The following is a 21,550-nucleotide window of genomic DNA, read 5'->3' on the forward strand; positions in this document are numbered from 1 at the left end:
CATAACGTCCCAGCTTGCAGTCTCGTCCCAGCTCCCATATGGCCCACACAAACTCGTCGACTGACTCACCCGGGCCATGGCGTTGGGAACCAAGCTGGAAGCGCGCGTACATGGTGTTCCTCGGCACCCCATACTGTTGCTGGAGCAGGACCATCGCCTCTTCATATCCCATGCAGTCACACATCAGTTGGTAAGCATGATGGCCTACTGCTGCGAATAGTAGGTTATACTCATCGCTGTCTGCTGTGATTTCGTGTCACCTCATACTTGGTTCGGCTGGGAGTCGGAGGAGGAGCTTGGAGAGAGTCGGGCTGTGAGTCAGAGGAGGAGGAGCTTGCTGAAAGTGAGTCAGAGGAGGAGGAGCTTGGTGAAAGTGAGGAGAAGGTAAGCTATTAAAGTCGGGGGCTTACCGGGGCTTGGGCATACTTGGTTCGGCTGGGAGCTGTAGGAGGAACTTGGAGAGAGTCGGGCTATGAGTCAGAGGAGGAGGAGCTTGCAGAAAGTGACGGGGTCAATTGGTCAAGGGGCCAATAAAAGGAGTGACAGGGGAGGGAGCGGCCAGCGAGGAGTGGCTCAGTGAGTGAGTGGAGCAGTGAAGGAGTGAGACTTCCTGGCTTTGGCTTATCAGGCTTCGGCGAAAGCAGGCAAGGAATAAAGGTAAGCTGAGTTATTTGCCTTCGTATTCAGAGTCATGCCAATAGGGTTAGTGCTCTGTACTGGGTGTCACATGTGGGAACAATAGGTGACCTCCACCCTCCCAAATGGCCACATCTGCACCAGGTGTACCGAGATGCAGTTACTAAGGGAGCGAATTAAGGATATGGAGTTGCAGATTGATGACCTGCGGCTTGTAAGGGAGAGTGAGGAGTTAATCGACTCAACTTTCAGGGCGATAAATACTCCAGAACCCGTGTTAGGTAAGTGGGAAACCGTCAGGGGGGGGGATAGAAAAAAGCGAGAAAAATGGAGAGCACACCAGTGACTATCCCACTCAGCAACAGTTATGTTGTGTTGGATTCTGTTGAGGGAGATGACCGGACGGAAGATGGCCACGGGCACCAGGTCAATGGCAATGAGCCTGGCAGAGTGGTGCAAAAGAAAAGGAAAAGGAGAAATGCAGTAGTTATTGGGGACTCCATTGTCAGGGGTACAGACAGGAGGTTCTGTGAGCCAGATAAGTATACCCTCATGGTGTGCTGCCTCCCTGGTGCAAGGGTACGAGATATCACAAATTGGGTCCAAAATATTCTGAGAGGAGAGGGAGAGCAGCCTGATGTCTTGGTACATGTGGGTACAAACGACATTGACAAGAAAAGGGAGGAGGTAATGAAAAGGGATTACAGTGAGCTGGGACGAAAGCTGAAAGACAGGAACACTAGGGTGGTGATCTCGGGATTACTACCTGTTCCAAATGCAAGTGTTGAAAAGAATATAAGGATAAGGAAACTGAATGTGTGGCTGAGGGACTGGTGGACAAGGCAAGGATTTGGCTTCTTGGATCATTGGGATCTCTTTTGGGGAAGGCATGATCTTTACAAGTGGGACGGGTTGCACCTAAATCCAAAAAGTGTCAACATTTTGGCAAGTATGTTTGGTACAGCAGTGGGGAAAGGTTTAAACTAATTTGGCAGGGCATAATGTTGAGTCCATTTGGGTAGAGATAAATAATAACAAAGGGAAAAAATTATTGGTGGGTGTTATCTATCGCCCACCAAATAACAATAGTTTAGTGGCACAGGAAATAAAGAGATAAGTGAGACATGTAATAATGATACGGCAGTAGTCATGGGGGACTTTAACATCCACATAGATTGGGAAAATCAAGTTGGTCGTGGGAGTCCGGAAGAGGACTTCATAGAATGCATCCACGATAGCTTTCTTGAGCAGCATGTTAAGGAACCAACAAGAGAAAATGCTCTCCTGGATCTCGCATTGTGCAATGAGATAGGTAGAATAAATGATGTAATAGTCAGAGACCATCTGGGAAATAGCGATCATAGTATGATTGAATTTCTCATTCAGATGAAAAGGGAAATAGTTAGATCTAAAACTAATATATTATGCTTAAACAGGGGTGACTACCATAGGATGAGGGAGGAATTGGGCAGAGTGGACTGGGAGCACAGGCTAATTGATGAAACAGTTGAGAAACAGTGGAAGATTTTCAAAGAAATATTTTGTAATGCTCAACAAAAATATATTCCGGTCAGGAAAAAGGGCAGCAAGGGAGGGAAAAATCAACCGTGGTTAACAAAGGAAATAAAGGAGAGTATAAAATTGAAGGCGGGCGCAGGTGTACAAAGCTGCAAAGAGCAGTGGGAAACTGGAAGATTGGGATAACTTTAAGAGACGACAAGGAGTTACAAAGTGGGTAATAAGAAATGGGAAAAAGGATTATGAAAGTTAATTGGCACAAAATATGAAAACAGAAAGCAAAAAATTTTATAAATATATAAAACGGAAGAGGGTGGCCAGAGTTAACATAGGACCCTTGGAGGATGAGAAAGGAAAACTGGTAGCAAAAAATGAGGAAATGGCCGATGCATTGAACAAAAATTTTGTGTCAGTCTTCACGGTGGAAGACACTTCCAGCATGCCCAAGTGCGGAGTTAAGGATGTGAATGTTGGGGAGGGCCTTGATAAAATAGTTGCTACAAAGGAAGTAGTGATGGAGAAACTAATGGGACTCAAGCCAGACAAATCACCTGGTCTTGATGATATGCATCCAAGGGTTCTGAAGGAAATGGCAGAAGTTATAGTTGATGCATTGGTGGTCATATACCAAATTTCCTTGGATTCTGGGCAGGTCCCAGCAGACTGGAAGACAGCAAATGTCATGCCACTTTTTAAGAAGGGATGTAGGCAGAAGACTGGAAATTATCGGCCAATTATCTTGACGTCTGTACTTGGAAAAATGCTTGAAGCCGTCATTAAAGATGAAATAGTGAAACTTTTGGAACGTAAGGGTTCGATCAGGCAGACGCAGCATGGTTTTAGAAAGGGAAGATCTTGTTTGACAAACTTGTTAGGATTCTTTGAGGATATAATGGGTGTGTTGGATAGAGGGGAACAGGTTGATGTTGTATATTTGGATTTCCAGAAAGCGTTTGATAAGGTGCCGCACAAGAGACTTATCAGTAAGTTACAGCAAGGTGGAGTCCGGGGAAGTATATTGGCCTGGATTGAAAATTGGTTGTCTGACAGGAGGCAGAGTCGGGATAAATGGGAGTTTTTCAGGTTGGCAGAGAGTGGTGAGTAGGGTGCCGCAGGGGTCGGTGTTAGGCCCACAACTGTTCATCATTTACATTGATGACTTGGAGGAGGGGACAAAATGTGGTGTTGCCAAGTTTGCAGATGACACCAAATTGAGTGGAAGAGCAAATTGTAATGAGGATGTGGAGAGTCTGCAGAGGGATATAGTTAAGCTGGATGAGTGGGCAAAGGTCTGGCAGATGGAGTACAATGTTAGTAAGTGTGAGGTTATCCACTCTGGCAAGAAAAATAAAAGAGCTGAATATTATTTAAAGGGTGGAAAAACTACAGCATGCTGTTGTGCAGAGGGACTTGGGAGGGCTTGTGCATGAATCGCAAAAAGTTAGGTTGCAGGTGTAGCAGGGTATTAAGAAGGCAAATGGAATGTTGGCCTTCATCGCTAGAGGAATTGAATTCAGGAGTAGGGAGGTAATGTTGCAACTGTATAAGGTACTGGTGAGACCGCACCTGGAGTACTGTGTCCAATTCTGGTCTCCATATTTGAGGAAGTATATACTGGCTTTGGAGACGGTCCAGAGGAGGTTTACTAGGTTGATCCCTGGGATGAAGGGGTTGACTTATGATGAAAGATTAAATCGTCTAAGATTGTATTCACTTGAGTTCAGAAGAATGAGAGAAGGTCTTATAGAAACATATAGGATTATGAAGGGTATGGATAGGATAGATGTAGGAAGGTTTTTTGAGCTGGCTGGGGAAACTAAAACCAGAAGACACAGTCTCAAGATTCAGAGGAGTAGATTTAGGACAGAGATGAGGAAATATAATTTTTCCCAGAGAATATTGAATGTTTTGAATTCTCTAACCAGGGAAGTGGTTGAGGCTGCTTCATTAAACATATTTAAAATTTGGTTAGATGAATTTTTACATGATAGAGGAATTAGGGGATATGGGGAGAAGGCAGGTAGGTGGAGTTAGGTCATAAATTAGATCAGCCATGATTGTATTGAATGGCGGAGCAGGCTCGATGGGCCATTTTTGACCTACTCCAGTTCCTACTTCCTATGTTTCTATGTTCTCATGTAGGCCTTCAAGCAGTGTAGCTACATGCCGAATTTCACGGAGGGCTCTGGGTCTTTGGGGTCGATCTCTACCTTCTCCAACCGAATCGCCTTGTCCATAGCGCTTAAAATTTAGATCAATATATTGTAACGCGATCAATTACCACTCATAGACACAAAGTAAAGGGCTAAAAGCTTTATTGATCTAAATATCCAAGCATGCCTCAGCATGCTTCTGGCTCAAGCCCAAAGGTAAGTATGAGGGAGGAAACTAGGGCTCTCGGCCTTTATTAGGGGTCTTAGAGGGAGGGGCTACCAGTTCACTAGGTGGACCAGCCTGCCCCGGTCAGTGGGGAATGTGCCCGCAATAGTATGTTCCATCATAATATCCTATCCTGAGAGCATATTGTTTGTTCCATCATTTCCCCAACCAGCGCAGTCTTCCTTGGGGAGACTGATTGGCAAGGCTCATCAAAACACAGGGCCTCTGAATGAAAAGGCCAGCTCCACCTCCAGATTAGCTTTGATGGCTAATAAGACTCAATCTCTAGGTTTACCACCCCCTCCCCCCATCTTTCTGAATGTCCCCTTTCCTTTAGCTCTGCATTTACAGAGCCAACCCCACCCTTCCCCCCCCCCCCCACCATCAATTCTTACCTTTCCTTTCTCCTGCTTCTTCTTCATATCCAATTGTCACCTTTTGTCTGTTGGTCTGTACTCCTGCCCCTGTCATTTCTTTTATTCAGGAATCTGCTTGCTTTATCCCATACCTTGGAGATGGGCTCAGACCTATTGAGTTCCACCAGCATTTCTGTGCTTTTACTGCAATCACCACATCTGCAGACTTTTGTGTTTCACTCCAGGTTGTCAAAATGGCTATTTAAATAGTGTGTGAATGACATGTTAGATAAAAATCTTGATGAGAATGATTCAGATTTATTTATTGTCAGAGTACATTCTGAAATCACACACAAACCTAAGATCCTTTTTTCTTGCGGGTGAGACAGAATTACCACTTTTTGATAGTGCAACAAAAAAACTGTACACAAATAAAGAACTGAAAACAGTTAATGAAATGTGAGAATTTAAAAACAATAAAGTGCAAAGTAAGAGTCCTGAAATGTGTCCCTGATTGAGTTTGTTGTTGAGGAGTCTGATGAAGGAGGGATAGCTGTTGTTCCTGAACCTGGTGGTATAAGCCTTGTAGCACCTATACCTCTTTCCTGATGGTAGCAGCAAGAATAGAACATGAGGATTGTTGCTGCTCTCTGACGGCACATTCCCTGTAGAGGTTTTCAAAGGTGGGGAGGGTTTTACCTGTGATGTCCTAGAGAACTTTACATCAGGATGTTCCTATACCAGACTGTGATGCAGCCTGTCAGCACACTTTTCGCCAAGCATCTGTAGAAATTTGCCAGGTTTCTGATGTCATCCCAAACCTTCGGAAACCCCTGAGGAAGAAGAGGTGCTGACGTGCTTTCTTCACGATGCCATTAGAGTGTTGGGTCAAGGAAAGATCCTCCCAGATAGTGAGTCCCAAAAACTTAAATTTGCTCACTCTCTCCACCTCCAATCCCCCAATGATCACTGGAATGTATACCTCTGGTTTTCCCTTCCTGAAATCAACAATCAGCTCCTTAGGTTTGGTGACATTGAGTTTAGTTGTTGTTGCTGCACCATTCACCAAGTTTTTAATCCCCCCCCCCCGCCCCCCCTGTATGTTGACTCATTATCAGCAAATTTGTAGACAGTGTTATTGTCATTCTGAGCCACACAGTTGTAGGTGTAAAGTGAGTAGAGCAGGGGGAAAAGAAAGCAGCCATGAGCATGAATAATATATGCAGTAAATTGTACGAATTCCAGAATTATCTACGTAACTAGATTCTGGATTTGTGCTATGCTTTGCAACAGCCTCAGGAAACAAAGGTTTTAAAAAAACCTCATAAATTACAGGATTTTGATAAATATTCTTAAAAGTGAAAAGAGTTGGGTTTTCATTTCATTTCACTCCAAATCACTCTGCGGAACTGACATTGCATGTGAAGTCAAATGATCGCTGTACATCAACCATATTCATTAGAATCAATAAAAGCAAAAAAAAAGCAAAGGATCTGTTTTGTGCCAGTGATTTGTATCTTTTTTTACAGAATGGTGAACTCAGCAGCCAACATTTGGGGAATTTCAGCACAGAAACAGATGGCAGTTTACTAATATCTTCACCAAGTGGTGGAGAGAATGGGGAATTTGTATGCACAGCCACAAATGCTGCTGGTTATACCTCGCGCAAAGTCCAGCTGACAGTTTATGGTATGTGTACATCTTTAATATTTTTATTCAATAAGAAAATCCAATTCATTCAGTCAGTAATCATATTTTTAATGACTCTCAAATTATTTTCCATCCCTCCCCTGATCTAATAGGATAAGTCAGTTTCTGTTAGTTCTATTTAACAATTAAGTACAAAGTACATTTCCATTTGTACTTCTCTACATGACTGAGCCACAAGAAAATAAGAGCAGAAGTATAGTTAGGAGAAGGCTGCCAGCCACTTTGAGCCTGCCCGCCATTTAATGTGATCCTGGTTGATCAATACTGGCCTCAACCCCTTCTCTATGCCAGTTCTCCATAACCTTCAATTCTTTGACCTTTCATGTATTTATCTGGCCTCCACCACCCTTGGGGGAAGAGAATTCCAGAAATGAAATCATCTGGCCCCATATTCATCCAGAGTAATTTAATCACTGCTTGCTGGTGTGATGGTTGTTTTCACTCATTGTCCAATCTGAGCACAGGTTAAATGACATACCTGTTTTTTCCACATTCTGCAAATATATACCCTTGCTTTGGATAAATTGTAGAACAAAGAATAATTTGGGTTAATTGTATTGGTGAGGGCAATATTTGCAAAGTTCCTGGTGTTACGAGCCCAAAGGATCCCAAACCCCAGCAGCAATGGTTATTTAAACAGAAGTTATTTTTAATTAACTTTAAACATGAAAATAGAATCAAACTTTAACTTATCTCTATTTACTTAACTAACCCAAATTAACCCCCTTCTAATTCTAAGCACACGTGTATGATGTGTGTGTAAATTTAAGAATAGTTCTTTGGTTCACAGTTCAATCTCACTTCTCCTTCTTCCAAGTTCTCTGGATGTAAGCAATTCTTATACTATGCACAGAATTTAACATGTATAAAGTTCACCAGATTTTGGTGCTTGAAAGGTAAATGTTTACCACTCAGGAAGGTTCTTGTAGGGTTTGCAAAGAGATATTTGTTGTTCCAGGATTTCCACAACTGAGGTACCACCATTAGTCACCTCAAAGTCTCGCTGATGAAACTTTCCCCATCAGGGTTCTCCAGGTGATCACCTCTTTCAGGGTACCACAGAGTTCCTTTCTGTTCCACTTATTCCAAGACAAACAGCAGACAGATAGCACTTTCAGCTATCCGCCACTCTGGAACTTTCTGTTTCCCACAAGCTTTTCCTGTCTTGTTTCAGCCATGACTGTTCAGTCTCTTTCAGTGTCACACACACACACTGGCTGAGAGAGCTTGTCCTCTCTCTCTCTCTCTCTCTCTCTCTCTCTCTCTCTCTCTCCCTCCATCTGAGACTGCTCGAAAGCCTTTGTGACTCTCTCACTTGCAAAAACCCCCACCTTCTTCAGCAAACAACAGAAGTTATCCTTCTGCTCCCATCTGTTATCTTAGATTTTTAAAAAACCACAGGAGTGACCTTTCTGTGAGCACTCTTAGGTACTTGCAAACAGCCAGTTTGTCTCCTCCAAGACAATGGTCTATTCATGTCATGACATCATTTCAATTAGCACCTACTTGTGAAATATGCATAAAATTCTCCATTGTTTCTGTAATGTTACTTATTTCAAATAAGATCTGTTTTAAAATGTGTGTATGTATGTAACCCACTGTAATCTTACCAAATTCCTCCCAATATTTATCCATTACACTGGAAATTCAGATTTTTTAACCATCTAGGGTGACTATTGCAAGTATAAATACAGAATTAATTCTAATGAGGCACAATTTAAAAAAAACAGATGTGCTAAAATAGCAATGTTAGATCAATATTAATGATACATGCCAAGAAAACCAAGAGAAAATTGCAGTTAACCAAGAGAATATTCGATGTCTTGACTCCATATAGTTGATAGTGAGTTCAAATTCAAATTTATGATTATCATACATCTTGGCAAAATGGTATTCTTCAATCCTTGGTGTAAAAATATGCAAACACATATAAAGACATAGCACACATATTTACAAGCGATTTATATGCAGTAGATATATAAAAAATAAATAAATATGTTAAATAATAGTTGATTCTCGAGGGGTTGTATGAATAGTTCATCAGTCATTCAGCATTCTCACTGCCCATGGAAAGAAGCTGTTTATCAGCCTGGTGGTTCTGGCTCTGATACTCATGTATCTCTTCCCTGATGGGAGTAGCTGGAAGTTGCTGTGTGCACTGTGGTATAGGTCCTTAACGATTTTGCGAGTCCCCCTTCAGACAACGATCCCAGAGGATCATGTCAATGGGATAAGGAGGATAGTCTTAGATTATATAAAGTAAAAGCACAATACTGGAGAAACTCAGCACGTCAAATAGTGTCCTTTATATGGCAAAGATAAAATTACATGACTGACATTTTGGACTTGAACCCTTCATCAAGCCTTCCATACAAATTTATCATTCTAATTCCCTGACTTATTTTCCTGCCTGATTATTTCATTGTTACCCATTATCTCCCCAAAGATTCTTCCAGCATCTACCACACAGTATCCAAGATGTGAAGAAGTCCATCTGATCACAGGAAGAGTATGAAAACTCTTTTCTGATAGGAAGTTCTGGTCCAAATGTAGTTTGTGGGAGCTGTTTTTATATATATATAAATGATCAGGTTTGTGAAATACAACGTGTTCACAAGCACTACTCAGGAGACAAAATCTTGGAGAACAAGTTCGATTTTATTTCGGGTCTGCAGAGCTGGGTGTCTTTTAGTCCCAAGACATACTGGAGGTCCAGAATCATCACTCTTTTGTACAGTCCTGTGCTCAACATCATCACACCTCCCTTTAGTCTTTTCCAATCGGAATTTCAATACCTTACAACCTTCCCCTTTTCCCTCCCATCCCTGCAGGTACCACACAGCCTTTCCCTCATCATACATCGCATGTTATGTCAATTAGTCCGTCTCATCATTAGGGGCGTCTAAGTTAATATTCATGTCTTCATTAAGCAAACACAATGGTTACTGTGGGGTACCCTTGGTCACCATGCCAATCTGAACCAGACTCCTTTATCCTTGAGGCTTCTGATAAGAAAGTGGCCCACTAGTTAGTACTGTCTATTCTCAAGCTCTAATCTACATATTTCGCATTCCATCACCTCTCACAGAATGGTGCTAGTTTAAACATCTCCAGCCATTTTTCACAGCTTTTAAAATGTAATGTTAAATCTTAGTGTATTTGGCTGTTAAATGCCTGCAGCAAAAAATATCACATATTAACTATAAACAAATTATTAATGTGAATCCCATTGCCTAATTCTAGAGATCTATTTTTAATTCAGGGATACAAATGCATAGAACATTACAGCCCATGATATTGTGTTGACCTACATTTTCTAACCTAATCAACAATCTAATCCTTGAGCAGTGGCAACTTATGTCGTTTGATCAGTTAAAAAATACATATGGTTTGTTAAAATATTCTTTTCTCTGCTATTTTCAACTGAGGCAAATTAGCTCCTTCAATGACTTTTCCGAAGTGCAGCAATTTGAAGCGGAATTATCAAGAAATTTATTTCAGCAGCGTATTTCCTATTTCAAGCAAAAACTCCTAGTCGAGACAGAGGTGGAATCAAACTTGGACATAATAGTTGGAGAATAGTGCTGGTCTGATAGTTTGACAAATACAGTTAACGATAGATATAGACTGGTAAAGTATAATTTCTTGCGTCAATTATATCTCATGCTGCAAAATTTAAATAAACTTAAATTAGAAATTTCAGACCAATGTTTTAGATGCATTCAATCTGGTCATGTTCCTAGGTAGATCGATGGAATTTCCAAGAACAAATTATAGGAAAACATTTTCCGCAAACCCCAGAATTGTTTTTACTGGGAAGTGCTGTGGGCATAACATCTATAATGAGTCTGACCAAATTTCAAAAGCATTTTGAGGAGATTGTATTGGTGGTTAGCTAGAAGTCGATTTCTAACTAGGAATGGCATGATGAAAATCACTTGCAGACTGATGAACAAATATGATGATTTTATCAACATTTGTCAGCTGTATTTATAGAAGATAGCTGTAAATTTTTAGTTTTACCCCCCTTCTCTTCAGAGCACCCTGTCTGCACCCATCCTCTGGATCTCAAAAGCTAGATAATTTAAGGCCAGGAAGGTGGACCTGACAACTTTTTTTTTCTCTCTTTTTTGTCATCTTGAACTATCTTGTTTTTTTGTTCTCTATTCTTTTTATTACTTTCTCAGGGGGAGGGGAGTGGGGTACAGTTAGACATGCAATAGCTATTTATGGATGTATATTACTATTTTTTCAGAAACTTATTTTGTCCTTTGCATTGTTTGACTTGAAAATTTGTAAATAGAAACACTATCTAATCTTTCCCTACCTCACACCCATAACCCTCTATTTTTCTTGCATCCATGTGCCTGTCTAAGAATCTTTTAAATGTTCCTACTGTACCAGCCTTCACCACCACCCCTGACAATGCATTCCAGGCACCCATGATTTTCTATGTATAAAAAAGTATCCCTAACATCTTCCATGAAGTTTCCTCTGGTATTTGCTACTGTTATCCTAGGAAAAAGGTGATGTCTCCCCTGAGGTTTTCTCCCCTCACCTTAAATAAAGCATGCTGGCTATCTGCCATATCCATGCCTTTTACAATCTTGTAGACTTCTTTTAAGTCACCTCTCATCCTTCTTCACTCCAAAGACAAAAGCACTAGCTCTATTAACCTTGCCTCATAAGACATGTTCTCCAATCCAGGCATCATCGTGGTACATCTCCTCTGCACCCTTTCCAAAGTTTCCACGTTCTTCCTGTAATGAGGTATCCAGAAATGATCACAATATTTCAGTGTGGTGTAACCTGAGTTTTATGGACCTGCAACATCAACTCATGGCTCTTGAACTCAATTCCCTGACTAATGGAGACCAACATCTTTACAATAAGCCTTCTTAGCTACCCTACCAACATGAAGATAGTTGTATAATAGATATTTTTTCAGAAAAAAGTAAATTCAAGAGTCTCCAATTTTTTTTAAAAAATGAGCAATGATTAAGCAGGGATACTTTTAGATGATTTCATGGATCATTGATAATCTTTTGATAATGCGGCCATTGTTGGCACATACATGCCTCCCTTTTTAGGATGCAATGTTTTCTCCAGATTTTTATCCTCCTGGGTGGTTAAGGTTCACACAAAATGCTAATTTGCCCACTATTTTTCTGAATCAATCTCCTCACAAATAGCTAATTTTTCACAATTTCTCTGAAGCAAAGTGGGTCTCTTGAGTGTGCCTGCTTTCTGCTTGGTATCTTTCCACAGGAATATAGGAAATTGGAACTTAGCAGTGATTGATCAAGGAATAAAACAACATAATTCTGTGGCACAAGTCAATTTTGCTCCTGTGAGCTGTGAGAAGTTTACACCTTAAGCAATTTACAGCAATTTTATTTTTCTTAGTTATTTTTCTTACACTTTTCCATTAAATGGCAGAGATGGTCTTGCCTGTAGTTTTCTCCATTGAAAATGACAAGTCATGGATTTCAACTGCTGGTCCTGTTTTCCCCACCTCACCCTGGTCCAACTGACTCTCAGAGTGCATGAATCTATGCAGTGTAAGCTTGGCTTTCGTTAGTTTAAGGCTAATATTTCAGAAAATGGCATAAAGAATTCACACACTGAAATAAAAATAGTAACTAGATGGGATCAAATATAGGAATCTTTCATCTTCACCTTCCCAAAAAGAGCAGTGCAGTGCATTGTGAAAAAAACAAGGTATCACCTTTGATTACATTCATGCTCAATGCATTCAAGCCTTGGTCCTTTTTAAAAGAATATCTTGATTGCAATCAAGGCTAAAAGTTGTGCAATATCAGTTTGTTAATGTATTCAAAAATCAAAGGAGACACAACATGAAAAGCATTTTAGCAAGATAAATAAATAAATAAATAAAACTGGCCATTTTCTTCATATGCTTAAATGTCTCTTTATTAAAATTTTCTCCTGTAAACAATTTATTTCAAATAAGCCTCCATCAAGCTAATGGCTTTTTTTTTATCAAGTTCAGTTGTGAGAATTGGTTCTTCATTTTCACCTTAGATGCATTACACAACTGCATGTAAAATGGCTTGTGGAATTTATTCAAACAAATTTGAATTCCAGTTAAACCAAGAATCGTTAATCACTCAAGAGGAGGATCTAAGGGAGGAAGTCTCATGGAATTATCAGTTGTTGAAGGAGAAGATATCACATTGCCTTGTGAAGTCCAAAGCTTTCCACCTCCTATTATCCACTGGGCCAAAAATATGCAACTTATCTCTCCTTTCTCACCAAGGTAACTCAAGGTTAACCACAGATCTTCATTAAAGGATTTATCACATTTTTTACAGCTGTGGGGTGATACTAGACAGATAAATTGTGAGTAGTTGTACTGGGAAAGTAAAGGAAGCTGTCATATTTTTACTGGGGTAAAAATTATTGTTATCACATTTTTTTTTACTTTGAAATTATTTGTAGATTCAGAATATTTTTGATCAAAAAAATGTTTCCTTGTTTTTCTTTGCTCTTCAACTGCACCACTGAATGATTGGGATCACTTTTTAATAGCTATGTATGTGTCTCCTCTCATATGCCCACGTAGTTCTGAAGTTTAATTGCTTTGTTATGAGTTACTGAGACTGAAATGTGGAAGAAAAATTAATCTGTAACATGAGTTTTTATTATTTAAAACAATTTCAAATGAAAAATGATGTCATGTGGAGCTCATCTTTATCACTTTGCAAAATGAGCTGAATATATTTAAAATAATTAGTATAGGTTATAACCAGTGCATGATTTATTTTATTCTCTTATCTCTTACTTCCTCGTTCTTCAGCTATTTGTACATTGTTTTGTTTCTATAATTTATTTCTCACTTAAAAAATAAGATTTCTACATTCTATAAATTGTTTTCACATAGGTAGTGAACCCATCCGTTCACTGACTAATTTTGTTTTGTTTCTATAATTTATTTCTCACTTAAAAAATAAGATTTATACATTCTATAAATTGTTTTCACATAGGTAGTAAACCCATCTGTTCACTGACTAATTGAGATTAGATTTTATTTAAAGGGGCTCACTCCTCTTTCCCCCTTGTTTGCTTGCCTACCTTATATTTCAGCTTTCATTTGTTAGGAAGGTAGATGACAGAAACGTTGACCTGTTTGTGTTTCCTTTGCACCGTGAATGATATATATAATTGTATTTCAAAAAAATCTTGATGCACCTTAAGCATTGAATGAGCAGCTAATAAAATGAAGAAAAAGGAGGTCTGGACAAGTTCCAAAGGGTAAATTGTTGAATTTGATGTTATGTTGGTCACTGTCTGTATTGTTGTCATAAAAAATATTTACTGTATGCTTTCAAAAGTTGATTTCAGTAGGTTGGTGATTTTTAATTGGAATGTATTTTAATGTACTTTGTATTCCAGGCACACTCAACTTTCCACTGGATCAATGAAGATTTTTGAAACCAGACTCTCTGATACTGGAACATATGTGTGTGTTGCTACAAATATCGCTGGGAATGTTACACAACATATTAGATTGAATGTGCATGGTATGTTTCCATTCTGGCAGAGATCAATAATCATGTCACTTCTTTCTTTGGATATTAGAAGGCCAGAAACTCTAGGGGACAGCTTTCAGAGAACCACTAATCACTGTTTATGCAAACCCAGCTTATTGAGCTTTAAATTTTGTAATTGTTCACAAAGGAGACCCATAGATGTGTTCTTCTCAATTTAAAAGAAAAACATGGATTAATCAGCACTGGATAAGTAGCTGACCCACACCATGTGCTCATCTTGCAAACTCACATACTATGGGCAAAAATTCTAAGCTTGATCAGGCTCTTCAAAATTTGTCATGCCTATTCGGGCAGCACGGTTAGCGCAATGCTATTACAGTGCCGGCCATCCAGGTTTGAATCTGGCACTGTAGGGAGTTAGTATGTTTTCCTCATGTTTACATGGTTTTCCTCTAGGTGCTCTAGTTTCCTCCAATCCTTAAAAAAAATATGTGGGGGCTGTAGGTTAATGGGGTATTTGGGTTCACCAGCTCATTAGCCAGAAGGTCCTGTTACTGGGCTGTATGTCTAAATTTAAAGAAAAGTATTTGTTTGTGTCTGTTCACATGATGTATTGACATTTTTGCTCCACTCTTATTTCCATAATTAATTCATCTTTTCAACATCTTGAAATAAATCTTTGAATTTAATTACAATAATCTATTTCATCTGCATTCAAGATTACTTGTAGAAATTTCTCAAATAATTTTTGGTTACATTTAAACCAAGGAGTAATATACTGCCCAAGATTAAGGATTGTTTGATTGATGAAAATATTTGAGAAAAAAGTAAAAATAAATAGTTGGGAGCTGAGACCAGTGGGATGCTGTGAATCTAGCTGTTTGCAATCTAAATTAATAATTTAATTGCTGAGATAAGTAAAATATATTTCAAGATGGCTGATAATCTAAAGTTAGATGGCAACACAGGCTATGAAGAGGATGCAGAAAGGCTTCTTTCAGGTAGATATAGATAAACTAAGTCAATGAGCAAAGACATGGTGGATGGTTTATAACATTAAAAAAATGTGAAGAATCTATTTTAATAGAACGTTACCAAAAGATGGGGTAATATTGAAAACTTCAAAGGAGCTAGTGTTCAGAAGGCCCCTGAGTAGCCTTGTACATCCTGAAAGAAAATATACAGCCACTGCAAAAAATTCGGAAGGCAATGCTTTATAGACTTCAATGCAGGAAGATTTGAGTCAAAATACTTCGCTTATTTTACTGGAACCCTGGTAAAACCACATCTGGAATAGTGTGGTCTGGTCTCCCTATCAAAGAATGCATTTGTGATACAAGGAGGGACTAATTGGATCAAAATGATGCCTGGGATGATGGGTTTGCCATGTGAGGAGCGATTAAGGTCAAAACACAGAAATACTGCAGGAACTCAGCAAGTTTTGCAGTGTCCTGAGGAGTTAAAGACATATTACTGATGTTTTGGGCCTGAGCCCTTCCTCCAGGTAAGTGAAAAAGACAGGTGTCTGAAATAAAGACTGGGGAAGAATGAAAGGGGGAATACAGAGTAATAAACAAAAAGTGTAATTGGATGTCATAAGGGGAAAGGAGAGAATTGATTTTGGCTCTGTAAAAGGACACAGAGCTAGAGGAAAGGAGACAGGGGGAAGAAGATTTCGTGGGGTGGGGGGTGATTAATGCAAACCAGAGAAGTTGATGTTAATGTCATTTAATTGGAGAGTACCCAGATAGATGGAAGATTAGGTGAAGTTCATCCAGTTTTTCAGGTGGTCTCAGTTTGGCAGCAAATGAGACTATGTCAGCAAAGGAATGGGATGGGGAATTGAAAAATGGGTGGCCACTGAAATATCCATGGAATTGCAACGAGGTGCTCAACAAAGTAATATCCATAATGGGAGGACCAGATGCAGTATAAGACCTCAATTCCCTTAATATCCAGATATTTATCAATTTGTGTTTTGTATGAGATTGGGGTTGACCACCTCAATGCAGTTGTATTTATATTTTCAGTATAAAAGCCACAACTACTTGTAACTCAGCGGGAAAGCCTGAGAACAGTTTTGGAACAATATGGTTGACAGGAACAGTATGTGTTATCTAAATTTGTTCCATACCAAAGATGTGGCTCACATGTATTTAACTGTAAGCGTAATAAAAATCAGAATTATGATATGGTCACCCACATCTAATTTTCCTAGAAAGTATATCTCGTAAAAATCTACCGCACATTTCCTTTTGTTGGCCTTCAAATATTCACCATCCTTTTATGTTAAGATTGTTCTTGGCATTGGTGGTAGAAATAATAGTTTCAGTATTTTGAAATGCATTGATGAGTAATATGGGTATAAATAGGATATTTTCAAGTGATTGGTATATCTTTAACGGAAGATAGATTACTTTTAGTGTATTTTTACTGAAGTCAATGTACTGTATTTAAACCTTATGAATGCACTACATTGTTTGATATGGTATAATTTTAAAGGTGTTCTATTTCTGATGAGGTTTTCTCGATCATTTTCCAGATTTTGCAGTCAGCAACAAACTAACAGTAATCATCATTCATTGTGTTGACGTAGAATTTGTGGTTTCTAAGTAGTTTAAGCAAAAGAAAGGAATTTAAAGAATCAGATGTAACAATCCATATGGAGATGAATGGCTGGTCTTGAAATTGGCTGGGCTTTTTTTGTGTGGTGTTGCGGGCCCAATTTGACTCCAGTTTTCTTTGTGGATGGCAAGCGTGCTCTGTTGAGAAATTCATCTTTTCCCTGTGTGCTGCAGTCCTCATGTTTTTCTGGTGTTGTTATTGGGGAAATGGTCTGACATGATACGATTGTATTGATCAGAGGCCAAATAAATCAGTATGTACTGGTAATTGAAGAATCTGTGAAGGAACAATATGTCTCAGACTCTTCCAGTTTAATTAAATATGTGTACATGTTGGAAGTGCTGTTTGGTTAACCTTGCAAGAGTACTGAGTGTTTACTGCCTCGTTACTCTTTTCACATAATCCAAAACTGTACCTTCACTTGGATCATAACAGTTATTTAAGACAAACCCAAGGTCTCAAACTAAAGGAAAACAGGATTTTAGTGGATGATATTCATTATAGCCAGCAGGCGTATTTTTACAAAAAGCAAGGGTGCTCAAACGTGATGCTGCCAGGTAAATGGAGAAAAATACTGATTGTTTATTTAGATCTGAGGAGCACAATATTGTAATTTTAAGTTGATGGTACAGAGTATTGTCACAAAGGGGAGAGAAGGGTTTGTGGTTATTTAATTATGAGCAAATCAAATCATACAAATTCAATTTTGTCCAATGTGGGTATTAGAATTTGAAGTGTCATGCCAGGAGTCGATCTATTTTAAATATTGTGTTGTTTGCTGTTCTTTAGTTCCTCCAAGAATTCAGTCTGGACCCCGTATTATGAAAGTCCAAGCAGGTCACAGAGTTGACATCTCCTGCAATGCAAGAGGAGTGCCAACTCCCACCATAACTTGGTACAAAGGAGAGCGAAATATTCTGTTCAATGATAAACAATACAATGTGGATGCAGAAGGAACACTGACTATTAAGAGGGTCCTGGTTAAAGACGATGGAGTTTATACATGTGTTGCCAAGAATGTGGCTGGTCAGCATGAAGTAAATACAACTCTACAGGTTCATGGTAGGTACTGATAAAAATGAAGTTATTTTTGGCAAAGTATTGAAGACCAGCAGAGGAAAATATTGCACCATTGTCTGAGTGAGTGTAGCGTACCTTTTGTGCAAAACATTGTAGTTTCACTCCAGTGGATTAAATCTTCTGCATAATATAATAGGATTAGAAATTAAAAATAACCTGTGTTGTTCGGGGATCTCCTTAAAAATTGAGCAATGCCCCTACATAATTATACCACAAATAGGCCACAAAATTTGTTAACTGCATTAGGGATAATTTTATAGAAAGCATAAATGTTATCAGTGCATAATGATTTGAGTTTTATGAAAGATGTAACTAAAATGCCCCTGACTGATGGAAATTTGATCTTGGGTGCTTTCTTTTACAAGAGGTCCATACCTGCAGGCCACTGGGCATGCAGTCACATTCAATGGCATATCAAGCTCAATGAACATCAGTCACACAAATGTTTCCTCCTCATTTGAAGCCTCAATATTGAAGCAGATTTTAACCAGAGGGTTGAGGCTTATCCTAATTTCATACTACAAGGTCCATTTTAGTTACAGCTACAATCTCAATACAGTCATCCACAATAAGATTGCCAACAGCATTAAATACAATGTCGCTGAGAAGAGTGCAGTCCTGGGTACTTATAATCAGAACTTCTCCCATCTAATGTGTTGAGAGGTACTTCAAACTCAGTACTCTGCTGCTCACCTTTATTCTGAGTTAAGTAGGTAAAATCATACAGCAGAATAATGCTGATGAGTACAGTTGCTACTGACTGTGAATCTTTGGGGGAAATTGGTTAATATTGTGTTTCTGATGTGGGATTTGACTGCAGGCAAATCAAATAGAATCTCAATTTTGTTTCAAGTGGGTATGTGACTTCACCTTCCTCAATGTAGGTTTATCCTTTAACTTTATATCCTTGGTGTTTGTTCACACCACCATCCCACTCCTGGACCAAATGGTCTGGTCTCTCACATCTCCCCTTAAACCACCTTGTTCCCTGTTATGATGCATAAGCTTCTCTCTATTGTGTACTTTGCCCTCACTTCCAAACCCCAGTTGTCATCATTGATCCTGACACCTGTAAACTCCTTGGGCCTCTTTGCTCATAATCATCCTTCAATAAACTATCATCCTTTCCTGGAATGCTCAACTCATTGCCCACCCATTTTCTCCATCTACTTCTCCCTCTTGCAGTAAAATACTTGCAGAGTTCTCCCCATTCTCCCAGCCTTTCACATCCCATGAAGTCTCTGAAATCTTCACCTATGAACTTCACCTTCCACAATGCTAAGAGAGGAGGACAATAAAGCCTTTATGTAAGTTTCTGTATTGGTGTCTAGAGCCTCATTGGTGCAAAAGGCCACCAAAACTTATTGAAGAATTTCTGCTTCAGAATTGTCACTGTTCAGAAGAAGGCTATGAACGTAGAATGTCCATGTTCTAACAAACTTGTGAAAACAATTTTTTTAAAAGCTTCTTTTATCTTCAATTTTTGCTATATAGTCAGCAATTTCCTGGATAATAAATGGACTTCCTCCATTCATTGATTTTTCTGAGATGTATTATCTTGGATGTGACTGAATAAATCATTGTAAAATCGGTCAAGGTTAGGTCCACTGAAAAAGATAGTGGAGAGAGATTAGAAGATGATGTTATGAATTAAAATGGGCATAGATTTCATTGGCAAAGCATTGTTAAGGAATTTGGGGAAAAAAAAGGTATGGGTGTGCTTTTACATTTGAAGAAAGAGGTTGGTGATGATGGTTTGAAAGTGAGGCGACAAATCAGAACTGTTTACCATGAAGTAATCGAGCAGATGACCCTCAGTTGAGAGTGCTTTTAACAATTCATTGATCAAATGCAGGAGAACTAGATTTGGTGCTCAGAATTTTAATATACTGGGGAATTAATTCTTGCATCATGTGCCAGCTCTCTTGGTATAGGATCTATAGTCAAAGTGCATTCAATGTGAATTGAGGGGTTGTCAAGGAGAAAACTAAGGAACAGGTAAGTTCTGTTGTTAAAGGTAAATTGTTTGTCAAACCTCAGAAGAAGAACTAGGTTCTGGACAGAATATTAAAGAAAGATTTGCAAAAGGGAGAGATAGTGAGAGTAGCTGAATTAACTGTTTATTGGATACCCAGGAATTGCTCATGGGATATTTGAAACGAGAGGTTAAAAGGCGATCAGAGGAACGAGATGTTTAAGAAAATGATTAGAAGGTGAAATGATGAAGGGATTTTTTTTGACTCCTGATGATTCTTAATACAGTGAGTGATTTTACATGAAGAGCAAAGACTCCTGCAAAGTGTGGCTAAACCAGTTAGGAGTCTCTTGCTCTCAATTGGAGCCTTCCGGACATGACAAATTGATTAGATTGTCCATACTATTTCTATTGTATTTCTAGAACCTCCTACTGTTGAAGACCCAGGACCTCCATACAATACTCCTTTCCAAGAGAGAATAGCGAACCAACGAATTGCATTTCCATGTCCAGCCAAAGGTATGACTGAAAAATCTAATCCATAAAAGATCCGTTGAGGCATAAGTAAAGATGCTTTGTTCTTTATTGTTGTGTTGCCTTCCAATAACAATCTTAATAATGAAGGTAGATAGGAGAAATAACAGAATTTCATGAGTTGCATAACTGAAAATTTGAGAAGTTTACTGAAGCTGTTTGGAACCTTGATGAGACCACTGTGTGGAGTTCAAGTTTGTTATTGTTAGACACTGGAGAGGGCACAGAGGAGATTTACAACAAGACACAACAGGATGAATATACTGGCCTCTCGTGAAAGGATGCCTGAGAGGTTTCCAGATAGAGATGCTTAAAAATGCATAACATTTTGATGGAGTGAATACAGAGAGAATATTTTAAATTATTAGAAGAGTATGCCACCATTTTAATCACAAAGAAATGCATGGGAAATTTAGACAAAATTTTTACTGAAAGATAGGGGAGAATTTGGAACTCACAAGCACATGAAGTTGAAGAAAATGGAGGTTTACACTGCTAAATTTGGATAGGAAATGATGAGAGGAATCTTGAATAGAGCCTAATCACCTACTAATAGCTGTATACTGTGATGTGTTTCATAACCCATGTGATCTGATGTAACAAAGAACATCCTTCATGGATAATAGTTACCATATACCATGAAGGGTACATTTGTATTTCTCTGTGTTGTTTTATTTCATTGTATGTTCTTGTTGATTGTAAGTATTACAAATGTAATATCAATGGGCTACAAAACGAGGTGATAGCCTGTCCTTGAGAGCATGCATAAATGAGTGTATCATTCATGATCCATTATACACATGGGTTATAATGTCAAATTGTCTTTTGGAAGATGCTGCACAATGTTTCAGATAGTCCTCTCAAAAATGCTATGAACTCTCATCCGCATTGTTTTGATGTACAGTACCCACTGCTCCTCGTGTTACCATTCTGTTTGCATGCCTTGGGACATCATAGACTCATTATTTGATATAGTTACACAGGGATTGGTTTGTAACATAATTCTGGAATAAAAGATAGCTGGAAGGCATTTTATAAGTATAAAGATTGATTAAAAAGTTTTACTGTCATTTTCGGTTTAATCCATGAATTTCACATGGTGGTCGAGGTTGTGAGCTCAATTCCAAGTATTTTTCAGAAAGAAGCATAGATTCTAATGACCCAATAGTCTGTAGTTCTTGCATAAATTAGAATTAGTGATCCAAGTAAAGAGCCGATGGTTT

General features: G+C 38.8%; 1 protein-coding gene across 1 annotated transcript in view; it reads left to right on the forward strand.

Moving 5' to 3' along the window:
- The window catches only part of hmcn1 (hemicentin 1), a 538,964-nt gene that overhangs the window by 222,861 nt on the left and 294,553 nt on the right, over positions 1-21,550 (forward strand). The window contains exons 21-25 of the mRNA XM_069942357.1: positions 6,419-6,578; positions 12,708-12,879; positions 14,016-14,143; positions 17,528-17,800; positions 20,217-20,312. Coding sequence (XP_069798458.1) covers positions 6,419-6,578; positions 12,708-12,879; positions 14,016-14,143; positions 17,528-17,800; positions 20,217-20,312 — 829 coding nt within the window. The remainder of the gene's footprint in view (positions 1-6,418; positions 6,579-12,707; positions 12,880-14,015; positions 14,144-17,527; positions 17,801-20,216; positions 20,313-21,550) is intronic.

Source organism: Narcine bancroftii, chromosome 5 (genome assembly GCF_036971445.1).
Source record: "Narcine bancroftii isolate sNarBan1 chromosome 5, sNarBan1.hap1, whole genome shotgun sequence".
In the NCBI taxonomy this organism is placed as follows: domain Eukaryota; kingdom Metazoa; phylum Chordata; class Chondrichthyes; order Torpediniformes; family Narcinidae; genus Narcine; species Narcine bancroftii.